Source organism: Rhinolophus sinicus, chromosome 5 (assembly GCF_057876585.1).
Source record: "Rhinolophus sinicus isolate RSI-liver-muscle chromosome 5, RSI-T2T, whole genome shotgun sequence".
In the NCBI taxonomy this organism is placed as follows: Eukaryota; Metazoa; Chordata; class Mammalia; order Chiroptera; family Rhinolophidae; genus Rhinolophus; species Rhinolophus sinicus.
Window position 1 is genome coordinate 108,286,167 of NC_142505.1, and position 13,460 is coordinate 108,299,626.

At 41.7% G+C, this 13,460-nt stretch overlaps 1 protein-coding gene across 2 annotated transcripts in view; it reads right to left on the reverse strand.

Annotated features, from left to right (window-relative positions):
- Positions 1 to 5: 5 nt before the first annotated feature.
- The window catches only part of DAGLB (diacylglycerol lipase beta), a 29,980-nt gene continuing 16,525 nt past the window's right edge, over positions 6 to 13,460 (reverse strand). For both annotated transcript variants that reach the window (XM_019753625.3, XM_019753626.3), the window contains exons 10-15: positions 10,492 to 10,572; positions 10,270 to 10,397; positions 4,551 to 4,619; positions 4,395 to 4,467; positions 3,101 to 3,351; positions 6 to 2,991 (exon numbers count right to left, since the gene is read on the reverse strand). In XM_019753625.3, the coding sequence (XP_019609184.2) occupies positions 2,796 to 2,991; positions 3,101 to 3,351; positions 4,395 to 4,467; positions 4,551 to 4,619; positions 10,270 to 10,397; positions 10,492 to 10,572 (798 nt within the window). In that variant the 3' untranslated portion in view covers positions 6 to 2,795. The remainder of the gene's footprint in view (positions 2,992 to 3,100; positions 3,352 to 4,394; positions 4,468 to 4,550; positions 4,620 to 10,269; positions 10,398 to 10,491; positions 10,573 to 13,460) is intronic.

Sequence of the window (13,460 nt, forward strand, 5' to 3'; positions counted from 1 at the left end):
TAGAATCCATCTTCTAAATTGTTTTTATTGTTTTCAAGAAAATTAGTGTTTTAAACCAAAGGTAAATAAGCTGTTTAAAGACCAAATCATCCTTAAGGTTTGCTACAAAAACAGCAATCGTCCCCTTTTACACCCTCCTCAGAAGCAGCTACTTTTTTTGAGTTCTTCTAATTTTGGATTTGTTTCCACATGTCTAAACCATATGTGTTCTTTTTTTTTTTTTTTTTACTCACTAGATCACCAGCTCATTATAAAAGGATCTAACTCAGGAACAGCCAGATGGAAGATGCGTGGGGCCAGGTGTGGGGAAAGGCGCAGATCTCCCATGTCCTCTCCCCAAATCCCATGTGTTCACTCACCTGGAAGCTCTCAGGACCCCGTCCTTTGAGTTTGTATGGAAGCTTCACCACACAGGCAGAACTGGTTAATTTAACTTTATTTCCAGCTGTTGTCTAAGTCTCTCAAGATGTTCAGATAGATTGTGTTTCATCCGTTTTCATTTTCATAGTCTCCGAATCCTCTGACCACCATTTCTCTTAGGTGTTGATCTTGTGCCTACACCTGACTCCTTGTTTTTAAATTTACTTCCTCATTTTGATGAACAGATTTTCCAAGAGCTTCCTGAGGAAGAGTGTGTGGGGAATCTGTTTTTGAGCCCTTACATCTTTAAAAATAACTTCATTCTACCCTGATACTTTCTGGCCGGGTCTGAAATCTCAGGTTCAGAGTAACTTCAGATTTTTGGAGGTGGTTCTCCCACTGTCTTCCTCGGCCATTTCCATTGCAGGGGGAATGCTTTCAAGTCTCATGGGATTTTCCCTTTGTCTTCTGTGTCCTGGTTTTTATCCCTTGTGCTCTGTGGGCTCTTTCCATCTGGAAACTCACGTCTCCCATTATTCAGGGATCCATTTCTGTTGATTTCATCTTCCATGCTTTTAATTTTCAGGCGTCCTTTTTTTATTCTGTAAACACCACTTTTCAGCCTCATGGGTCAGTGTTGTGGTTACAGCACTGTCCCCAAGCTGTAGCTAGGGTTGTTGGAAGCTTCTCCCACATCTGTTTCTCTTGGCCCCTGTTCCAAGTGTCTGGCCTCTTGGTTCCTCAAGTGTCTGGCAATCCTTAGCTTGTGCTTAAAGGTTGAGAACCTCAAAAGCAGACTGGAAGCTGAGCACAGGTGTGTCACAGTAGGGCAGTGTGTCTGAGATCTCTTAACCTTTGTGCCCTAAGAATGTATAGGAATTGTTTAAAAATGAAGCTTGTAGCAATCGGACATTACCATGGCATTTCAATGGAAGTTTTGAGTCCTTTGTAGGTTTCCAGAAGCTAAGGTGGTCTGGCTGTGACAGCTGAGGTCCTGAGGGGAGGGATCTCTAGAGGTCAGATTTTCCTGGGGGTTTCTCCTTGAAGGTCCTAGGAGCCCAGTGGAGGAGTTGAGGAATGTCCTCCTGACCCCATACCAAAGCAAACGAAGGACCAGGTTCTTACAGCTTTCAAGTAAAGCCCCTCATTCTGGACAGTCCCACCTGCTGTCCTCCCACATTAAAGGTACATGGGGAATCTGGGTCGTAAAGCAGGTTCTTTTCTTGCCCGCTTCACATAGGATTCTGTTTACCTCTAGCCTTCTGATTGTTCCTATCTCATTTTCCGCATCCTTGTGAGTTTATGTTTCTGTGGGTTTTTTTAAACTTTAAGTGTTTTTTTCCAGGACCCATCAGCTCCAAGTGAAGTAGCTGTTTCAATCTAGCTGTGGAGGGCGCAGCTCACAGTGGCCCATGTGGGGATCAAACTGGCAACCCTGGTGTTACCAGCATCGTGCTCTAACCAAATGAGCTAACCCGCTGCCCCGGGTTTATGCTTTTTAGAGAAATCCCTTTACTGTCATCTTACGGGGCTTCGTGCAATGGGGAGTGGGGTGAAATCAGATGTTTGTGCAATCTTCCATCTTTAGCCAGAGGGCCAAGAAAACTCAAGGCTTCATTTTGTTGTTTATAGTGGACAGAAAAACAAAAGGTTAAAAGATGATTGCTATAAAAGCGCCCAGTAAAACAGACCCTCCTGGAAACTTCCAGAAGGGTACATCACTATACAGACACTAATGACACGTGTAAGTGCTTTACTTTTTAGATTCCCTCTGAACCCACTGGCCCACCTCCAAGAGCCAGAGGAGTGTTTCTATCACCCGGACGCTGATGAGCCAGCTACGTGGTGTAAACAGGAGCTTCGGTGGGAGGGCAGGAGCTGGTCTCCCCTCACATTCCTGACCTGGTTCTGTCTTGATTCCCAGTCACAGCTCAGGGCTGATCTTAGTGCCACCAGGAGCAAAGCCCAGTCTGCACCCTCACAGCTGAGGACTGAATTTGTGTAGCCAGGAAAATCCAGTTTGCGAAATAAACTGCATAGCTGTCTGCCAAGTTGAGACTCACCTACACAGGCAGAGACCCTGTCGGTGAACATGGCCTGAGGGGTGGGAGTCCACAGATCAAGTAGAGTCTTAACCCTGGCTGCTGGGGCCCCCTTTCCTGGGCAGTTCTCAGAAGCCAAGGAATCAGCAGGCTGCAGGGGAGGGAGTGTTGCTGAGCTGACACTTTGCACATTCATTCATCCCATCATCTCAGTGCTCTCCTGACTTGATTCTGCTAATACTATGATCAAAATTGTTTCTCAGATTACTCATTCAGACTCAGATTCAGTGCCTGTCGGATTCCTAGCGCCGCACTGGCGTCGTGGGGTTCCCTCGCACCGCGAGTCACACTAAGAACAGTGGTGTGAGTCCCAGCCCAGTGTCCGGAATCGGCCTACACCATGTCCACAGGAGCGCCCCCGGGGGCTGGACAGGACACGCAGGTGGCCCTGTTGGCCACCACACTGTCCAGAGCTCTCATCAGGATGTCTGGCATGTGGTCTGTGAGCATCTTGGGGCCGATGAGTATTTTGTTGAATTCGGACTCGTGTGACCACTTTGCGGTATACTGAGCAGTATAACAGGAAAACCTGAAAAAGAAAAATCAATAGCAGAGCACCACTTCGCTGTAAGTCCACACACGTTTCTTTACTGGTGGTGCGTGGACTAAGTCCGCCTGTCCCCACTGCCCACACTCACCTCCCTGAAGTGCCCTCTTCCTCCAGGTGGATGATCCTGCCAGGAGGGTAGAGAGGTGGGTATTTGCTGGGGGACTCCAGCGGGGAGTCACTGGAGAAGCTGTATGCTGGGGACCCGTGTGTCAGCAGACTCTGCTCCCCTAGAAGAGGCTGTGTCAGGTCTCTGTGGTCGCCCCCGTCCAGCTCTGTCGGAAAGTTATCGGGGTCCCCTCCGAACAGCTCATACCAGCATCCGTACAGCAGAATCTTGTACTAAGGGCGAGACCCAAGAAGGCGGCATGCTTGTTACGGCACAGGCTTTCACTGTCACCACAGACACCAACTAGGACCCAGAGCTGGTGCCAGGTGACAGCAACCCTCAGAGTCGGACAAATACCTTGCTGTTGTTTTACGTGATGGATCTTAGGGGTATGGAGGTCAGTGGGCCTAAGCTCAGGTGTCTCGGGCAATCAAGCCATCACACCAGAAGCAATATTTAAAAAACAAATCGTGCAGATGTTGAGGGAAAGTTACCCTTAATTCTTTTTAGGTAATTCTGCAAACCAGTATTACTTGTCCCTAAAGACATTATGTAGTTTTTCAAAATTGAATGGGGGAGTGAGTAGTTGATAAAGAGAAAGTTTAAATTCTTAACATTTTTTTCTAATCAACAAAAACACAAAGTCAGGAAACAGGTTAAGAAGCAGAAATCATCTGCAATCCCATTGGCTAAACAAAGTTACACTTTGGTGGGTTGTTTGGTCATGTATCTCCTTGTTACCACCCCTGCCTTAGATCATGCCTCTGAGAATCATTGTTAAGCCTGCCTTAATAAAAACCAAAACAAGCTTATGAATACATCATGGCTGTCTTTCTCTATTCGTAAACATAAAGTCACCATTGTTAACGACTGCATAACACTCCACAGTGTAGACACGCCATCGCCTCTTAAACTCTGTACTTGGCAGCCTCACTTTCTAAGTTTTGGGACCAAAGATGACAGAATACATACCACTGGTCACAAGACGCTAAGCGAAGTATGACAGAAAGCAATCACTTAACCTGGAACAGGGAGGGTTCTATTATAGTATTTTCTAATGGTGGTATTGCATGTGCTTGATTTAGCCATTTGCTTTCTTAGACATTAGCTGCAGAACAGCAGACAAAAGTCTGTACAGAGGGTAGAAAGAGCTTCCAGCAATGGTGTCAAGTGCTATGGGCTACGACGCTTTGTATTTACACCCCGCCCCCTCAAGCTGCATACAGCCTCAGTGAGACCCGAACTCCTGCAGAGCCTCTGACAGGGCACAAGTTACCTTGGGCTTATTACAGTGAGCAATCACTCGCAAGATTCTCTTCTTCAAATCTTCGAAGGTGGTCACACTTAACCTGTTTAGCAAAAGATCAGACGGAGGCTCAGTACTCAGTCTGTTCAGCTACCCCGACCCCAGATGAAGCATCAGCAGACTCACCGGGGAATCACATCCTTGCCCAGGACAACTGACACAGTGAAGTTCTTAGAGTATTCATAAAGGGATTTGCTGAAATAGCAAAAGAAGAAGTAGCTAAGTTTTATGATTATATTGCCAACAGAGGGCTTCAAAGAGAAATCAAGTAACTTGGCCAGGTCAGTAATAGGTCAGTTTTCATACAACTCAACTCAGTTCTCTATCCCCTAAAGGGGAAGAGAAATAAAATGGAAGCTCCAATTAGAGCAACTCACTGGCCAGATTGTATGTAGTAAAGCCAAAACAGACCAGCAGAGAGGAAACACAGCTAAAATTCAAACCAAATCAAGACCTGCAGACTGAGCACATATATTACATAAAGCTTTTGACCCAGCAACCCCACTTGGAGGAATTGAACAGACACTGGCAAAAACGGAAGACGAGGATGTAAAAGGCTGCTCATTGCAGTTGTTATTACTTATAATAGCAGAGGCTGGAAACAACCCCAATATCCATCCATAGAGAACTGTGTTCAGTTCATAAACTAGGGCATATCCACAGAGCCTGAGGCCTTTGCATCTGTGAGAGCCTGAGGGATGTATCTGTACTGTTGTGACGTGACCTCAGGACCCACTGTTCAAGTGAAACATAACTGGACGCAGAACCGCATGTATGGTACACCACCTTACACTTAAAAGGGGAGGGATACAAAGATGACAAGTCAAAAAAAAAATGGCTCCCTCTGCAGGGAGAGAAGACACGGAATGGGCAGAACGAGGATTTCCCTGAAAGTACCTTTGTAGAGTTGTCTTTGGAACTATGCCATTGTTTAATATAATTATGAAACAAAACTGAATCAAGGGGCAGCTGGTTAGCTCAGTTGGTTAGAGCGAGGTGCTCTTAACAAGGTTGCTGGTTCGATCCCCACATGGGCCACTGTGAGCTGCACCCTCCACAACTAGATGGAAACAACTACTTGACTTGGAGCTGATGGGTCTTGGAAAAACACACTTAAATAAATAAAAAGTTTTAAAAAAGAAAAAAAAACACTAAACCAAATAACAACTAAAGCAATCTTTAAAACCAAAAGCCAAATGAAACAAATGAACCTAATAACTTATAACTCTTCAGTGAGTTTAAAACAATTGCTTGTACTTCCCTAGTAGGAATGTAAGCTAAGAAAATAAATTGCAAAGAAATCTCTTAACTGCTTCATGTAATATTGGAATTACCGTTCTGAAACTATGAGCTATTTATATGTATATTCATATATTCCCACACAGGGTGGGTGGCTGGGTGTGTATATGTGTGCTATATATATATGTGTGTGTGTGTGTATGTGTGTATATATATATATATATATATATATATATAAAAGAAAGAAATGCAAATTGTAGGTTAATGTTGACAGAAACCGAGATTTTTAGCATAGGAGATGAAAGATACAAAGAATTTTGCTAAAACCAAGTATATAATCAAATAATTTAAGTAAAAACCCTGATCTTTAAATTAGAAGTATCAAAATTAACTCAGAATATTTTTTTTCTTTGGAATAACAAGCATTTCTTACCTCTTCCCACTGAAAAGGCCTAGAAACTGCCTCAGCCTGTGGTAACGAGTACCCCAAGTGCCCAGATTATAGTCTCTCAAAACCATTTCCCACTCACAACAGTACTCCCTGGAGAAATGGTTGATGCCAGATACAGAATAGGGCAAAAATTTGAGAATATTTTGTAGTACCAGAGAGCAGGGAACTACCAGACAGCTGGTGTGTCACGATGAGAAGCCTAATTTGAAGGGGGGACTCCCACTGGCCAAAGATGGGCCAGTGTGAACATCAAAACAAATGCAATGGAGTGAAATACAAAAATGTTTAAAGTCAGGAGTTTATAATAACAGTTTAAAATAGTAATTCCACCTCTGGAGACTGCTAGAAGACCCATTCATTATTCTGAACATTGCTAAATAAAGGGCAAGATTCAAGCATTTATGCATCTATCCTGCTTTTCCTGTGTGAACCACACCTCAGAGTAACCAAATACTTCAAGAAAAGTTCTTTATAATTTTTAACTAATAAATGTAGAAGGGAGGCTGGAAATAGAATATCAACATTTGCGACCTTTAATATTACCTACTAACATCACACAGAGAGAGACAAGCTGATGTGATGCAACAGGAATTACACACCATTACCAACATGTACTGTTAAAAAACATTTACAATAGGAGGATGGAATCAATTACTGGAATCAAAGAATTATTAATTTTGTTAAGCATCTTATCTTTTAAGATATTAAGGTATTTACAAATGAGATATGTCTCAGATTTGTTTTAAAGTAAGATCTGTGGGAAGTAGACGGGTATGAAATAACATTAATTATGTTAATTATTAAAGCTGATTAAATGGGTGTGGGTTCATTACACTATTTTTGTTTGAATTTTTTATTTGAAAATTCCACAATAAAACAATAGTTTTAACTGATCATGATAAACAACTGGAGAGAAAATTAGTGAACTAGAAAAAAAGATCTGAAGAAAAGATACAGAATATAGCACATAGAAAAAGGATACAGGAAATATGAATGAGAAGTGAGAGACATGCAACTAGAATGAGAATGTATAATGTATGTCTAACTGGAGTCCCAAAAAGCAGAGAGGAGGTAAGAAGTGAAAAGACAATGACTAGGATTTCACACATTCAAAAATCTTAACAAATTTCAAGCAAGATACATTAAAAAGGAAACCACACATACACTTAACAGTAACAGAAAACACCCATGTAAACTGGATGCAGCTTGCTGAGGAAAAGAAGCATAACACAAAAGACTACATATTGTATGATTCCATTTATATGACCTTCTAGAAAAGGCAAAACTACAGTGACAAAAAGATCATGTTTGGGGGTGCTGGGAGGAAGCGAACGACTACCAAGCAACACAGGGAACATTTCAATGGTAGTCCTAGCAGCACCCAAAGGCAAAACAACAACAACCATCATTCACAGATGAAGTCCTTATATACACATATTTTTCAAAGCATCTGCACATGAATTAATAAGAAAATTTAACATGGTTGTTGGTTTCAAAATCAAAATACAAAGTTCTGTGGGATTTATGTATGTCAGCAACAGGGAAACAGTAACAAATGTTCCCAAATAAATATGTATAAGGCTTTATGAAGAAAGTTATAAAACTACTGAAAGACATTAAAGAGTACCTGAATATTTGGAGAGTAATTTTATGGTCAGAGACTAGAAAGCTCAATTATATAAAGATGTCAGTTCCCTCCCAACTGAACCAGAAAATAAGGGCAGTTGAAATCACAATTCCAAGCTTTTTGTTAGTGGAACTTACAAATCTGATTCTAAAATTTACATGGTGGTTCAAAGGGACACAAATAGCATAGATGCTCTTGAAAAAGGAAAAGACATGGGGATTTGCCCTACTTGATGCCAAGAGTTAGTATAAAACTATGTAATTAACCCAGTATGGTATTAACACCGAGACAGACAATGAGACGGATGGAAGGAAAGAGTGGAAATGGACTCAAGGAACAGGGACACTTCATAAGTGACAGAAGTGGTACTGCATATTAGTAGTAGAGAAAAGACTAATTACTAGTAATAAAATGGAATCAGTAATCAAAAAAATCTCCCAACAAATAAATGTTCAGAACCAGACCACCTCACAGGTGAATTCTATCAGACATTCAAAGAAGAATTAATACCTATCCTTAAACTATTTAAAAAACCAGAAGAGGAAGGAATGCTTCCAAACTCATTGTCCAAAGCCAGCATTACCCTGATACCAAAACCAGACAAAGACATTACAAAGAAAGAAAGTCACAGGCCAACATCCTTGATGAACAGAGATACAAGAATTCTCAGCAAAACAATACATGGAAAGGACTACACACCATGACCTGAGATGCAAACGTGGTTCAACATCTGTAAATCAATCAACAGGATATATCACATTTACAAAATAAATGACAAAAACTATATGATCATCTCAACAGATGCAGAAAAGCACTGCCAAAGACATACAAAGGAGGCAGGTTATGCAATGGATAAAGACAGTCTGTTCAATAAGTGGTGTTGAGAAAACTGGCTAGATGCATGCAAAAAGAAAAAAAGAAACTGAACCATATACAAAATAAACCATATACAAAACCATATACAAAAATAAACCATATACAAAACCATATACAAAAATAAACTCAAAATGGATTAAAGGCTTAAAAATAAGACCTGAAACCATAAAACTCTTAGAAGAAAACATAGCTAGTTTTTTTCTAAGAGTTTGCATCACTCTGAGCAACATCCTTTTGAGTATGTCTCCTCGGGCAACAAAAGGAAAAATAAATGGAACTACATCAAACTAAAAAGTTACTGAAGGAAACCATCAACAAAAAGAAGACAACCTACTGAATGGGAGAAGATATTCACAAATGACACATTTGATTAGGGGTAAATATCCAAAACATATAAGGAACTCATAACTTAACACCAAAGAAAAAAAACCCCAAAATAACCCAATCAAAAAATGGAGCACCTAAATAGACATTTCTCTAAAGAAGATACACAGATGACCAACAGGTACACGAAAAGATGTTCAAAATCCTTAATCATCAGGGAAATGAAAATCAAAAACACAATGAGATATTACCTCACATCTGTTAGAATGAGTATTATTAAAAAAAAAAAAAAAAAGAAGAAGAAATAACAAGTGTTGGTGAGGGTGTGGAGAAAAGGAAACCCTTGGGCACTGTTAGTGGGAATGGGAATGTAAATGGGTACAGCCACTATGGAAAATATGGTGGTTCCTCAAAAAATTAAAAACAGAACTACCGTATACAATCCAGCAATTCCACTTCTGGGTATTTATCCATAAAAAATAAAAACACTGACTTGAAAAGACATATGCACCCGTATGTTCACTACAGCACTATTTACAATAGCCAAGATATAGAAACAACCTAAGTGTCCACTGAAGACCGGATGAAGAAAATGTGATGTGTGTGTGTATGTGTGTACACACAGAGACAATGGAGTAGTATTCAGCAATAAAAAATAATGAAATCTTGCCATCTAAAACAACATGGATGGACCTTGAAGGCATTATGTTAAGTGAAATAAGTCAGAGAAAGACAAATACTATATCATCTCACTTATATGTATACGTGGAATCTAAAAAAAAAAAAAACCAGGCTCAGAGATAACAAAAAACAGATTGGTGGTTGCCAGAGGTGGGGGATGGACAAAATGGATGAAGGAGTCAAAAAGTGCAAACATCCAGCTATAAAAATAAGTAAGTCATGGGGATGTGATGTACAGCATGGCGACTATAGTTAACAAGACTGCACTGCATATTTGAAAGTTACTAAGAGAGTAAGTTTTCATCATAAGAAAAAAAATTCTATTACAATGTTTGGTAACATAACAGATGTTAACTAGACTTGTTCATTTTGCAATATATACAAACACTGAATCATTAGGTTGAATACCTGAAACTAATAATAATAATTATAACTCAATAAAAAATGAATCTTAGCATTATACCATTTAAGAAATCAAAGGCATGGTCAGACAGACCTATGAAAGGCTATTCATTCTTTCTTCAACTAAATAGTAACTGAAAACAAGCTTCTCCTGAGGATGCAAAATTATAATTAAGTTACAAGTAAAAGATGGTCTTAACCACAGGGCTCCGTAGCACCTTGTAACACTCAGAACAAGGAAGTACCTCAGAAGCCCTCTGGGTGGGGAGAAGGCGTAGCACCGGACTTCTGGGTGGGACTTTCTGAGCATGATGGACAGCAGAGCTGCAGCGCCTGCTCCCAGGCTGTGCCCCACGATGACAAGCCGGTATTCCTAGGGGACAAAAGTAGAATGAGTAGAAGTCAAAAGACCAAACAGTTAATGACAGAGAAAAGGAAAGGAAAGGTAAGAAAAATTAAAACCTCACAGGAGCAAGGCTGAAGGCTTGGCTCAAAATCCCATCATTGATGAGTCGTCGGTACACGTATCTGGCAGCTTGAGAAATCCCCTAAAAATGCAGACAAAGGAGGTGGCTAGTGATTGTCCGATGAGGCGGGTTCCATCAGGGCGGACGACAATTACACTGTACACTTATTTATGACCTTGTCTCTCCAAGCAGGAGGTAAGGGTCTCAGGCAGTGGCCATGCCCACCACTTAGGTGCTCAATAAATATTCCCATGAACCAATGGGTGTCATCAGGAACATCTTTCCATGTCAACAGATATTTCTACAGCGTTTTCTGTAGCTACAAAGTGTTATGCCATATGGACATACTAACGTTTACTCCAGCCAAGTCCCTATGGTTGGTCAGATTTAGATTATAAATGACATTAAAACGTAAAGTTCTGAATCAGTGACATTGATTAAGTATCCACTGTTCCTGCAAAGGCAAAGCAGACCATCAGAAGTGAGGTACAGGGAGGTCAGGTTTTTATTTAATTTCAAAAAATAAATCAAATGTAAAACGTCCTAATAAATGTAGCTGTCACAGCTTCTTGAAAGTTAAGCCGTTCTAAGAGAGGAGAGACAATCCTACGGAATATATTTTCGGAGTGCTCCCTACATGGCAAGACGAGATGGGCCTGGCCCCTGCGCTCACAAAATTGTCCTCCAACAGATGGAGGAGAAATTCTAGCAGATGGGAGGCTGTTTGAGCAGCTCTAAAGCTACCTGATTCAGTAATTACTGATTCAGTAATTCTATAATTCTGTGAGTAGAATGTGGAATCTGGCCTCACAGAAGAGAAACCAAAAGAAGGCTTGCAGGGTTTAACATTCTGTGTACAATCTGACACTAACTGTTGACAAGCCACCAGTTTTCTTTACTTCCCTGCACGTATGCAATGCAGTCAACTTCCTTCAACATTTACTTGGCACCGATCACGTATGCAGTTCCGGGCAGTCAGAACCGAACAAACCTGGACCACAGCTGCTGTTGGTGGGAGTCTCCCTGGGACACGCCTTTCAGACAAAATGCCAAGGCCATTTTCGGCTGCACGGCTTTGAACTCCATTACTGAGGACAGTGCCAGAGCCAAGCAAGGAAAGCGAAAGCCAATAGGAGACAGAGGCCAGATCGTGCCCTTAGGCCTCGAGCAGCTGTCTTCCAGGCTTGAGGGCAAGAATTGTTACTGGATGAAGCAAGAACTGTTACTGGATGAGGCAGAGCTGGAGGCGGCCTCGGCTGGTCAACAGATCCAGGCCCAAAGTGCCATGGCTGTGGTCACACAGAGCCTTCACCTGCGGGCAAATCCTCTAAGAACCGAACCACACAGCCAAGCCCATTCTGTGGTTGGCTGGTTATGTGTCTCTACAATAGGGTTTAAATTTGTTTTTTTCATACATGCCCAAAAATAGTTAAACGGGACTCTTCTGTGAATTGAGGCAGCTAAGAATTAAAGGAAAAAATTCACATGCCGAGGCCTGTCAAGCTTTTACTGGAGGCAGACGAAAGCCTCCACTCGCCGCCTTACTGGAAACGGTCCAGGCAGGACACTGCGTTCAGTCCCCAGCAGCTACACCTGCTGTAACACGTATTTGTATAAAAATTAAGCATTGTATTTAAAAAATGATTACTACAGAATACATGTGTTGGTTTTAAAAAACACCATGAAGTGTATAAAAACAGCACAGGCGCACTGCCCTGCAGCCCTGACTGACACCTTCTCCCCAAAGTAGCTGCTGTAACCTCTGGGAATCACCCGCTTTCTGTCAGACGTTAGAACACTCTGCTCTGTCACCTCATTAGTCATCAGGGAAACGCACATCAAAAGCCCCTCGAGATACCACTTCCCCCATACACACTCGAGGGTGGCACTAATAAAAAGAACGGAAAGTTAAGTGTTGATGAGAATTTGCAGAAATGGGAACTTGCATAGATTACTGGTGGAATGCAAAATGGTGCAGCTGTGTTGGAAAACAGGGTAGAGGCTCCTCAAACAGTTAGACATAGAATTCCATTTCTGGGCCTATACCCAAGAGGAATGAAAGCAGGGACTCAACCAGTATCTACATCCACGCTCATGGCAATATTGTTCACAACAGCCAAAACCTGAGCAAAACCCAAATGTCCATTGTGGACGAATGGACAAACCGAAGGGGTATATATACACAATGGAGTATTATTCAGCTTTAAAAAAGAAGGAAATTCTGACACACCCTACAACAGGGATGGACCTTGAAAACATGATGTAAGTGAAATACGCCAGTCATAAAAGGACAAATACTGTATGATTCCTCTGTGAGGTCCGTAGAACAACCAAATTCCGAGACAGTAGAATGACGGTTACGAGGGGTTAGAGAAGAGGAGTCAGTATTTAATGGTAGAGTGTATGTTTGGGATGATAAGAGTTTTGGGTATAGATACAGCATTCTGAATGTATTCAACGCCACTGAATTATACACTTATAAATGGTTAAAATGACAAATACTATGTTATGTACATTTAAAACGTGAAAAAAGCCACCAGCTCTCCGGGAAGGCCGGTTCCACTCCTTCCGGAGGAGCTTCCACTTCCCACCCCTACCGCACAGCAGCAGCGCCACAAGGACTGCGGTGTGGGGACAGCTGCAGAGAAAACGGGTGTGACACGCAGGAAAGGGTGCCCAGTGGCTGCCTCTCAGGGGGCAGTCCTAGCAGGAGGTCTAGTTTGCTCTGTTAGTACAGTGTTAGGAGAGTACAGGTTTCGTTTGCTCTGTATTGAACTAAAGTTATTTTTTTCACCATGAGAATGTTTTACTTGAATTACAAGGAAAGAGAAACTTTGACTGGGGTTCAAATCCAACTTGGATACTTATTCCAAGAGCTGTGTGGCTTCTGGAAGTCATTCGATCGCTCTGAACCCGCTTCTCTCTCTTAAAAAAACGAAAACCACCACCACCTCCTAGGGCTGTCGTAA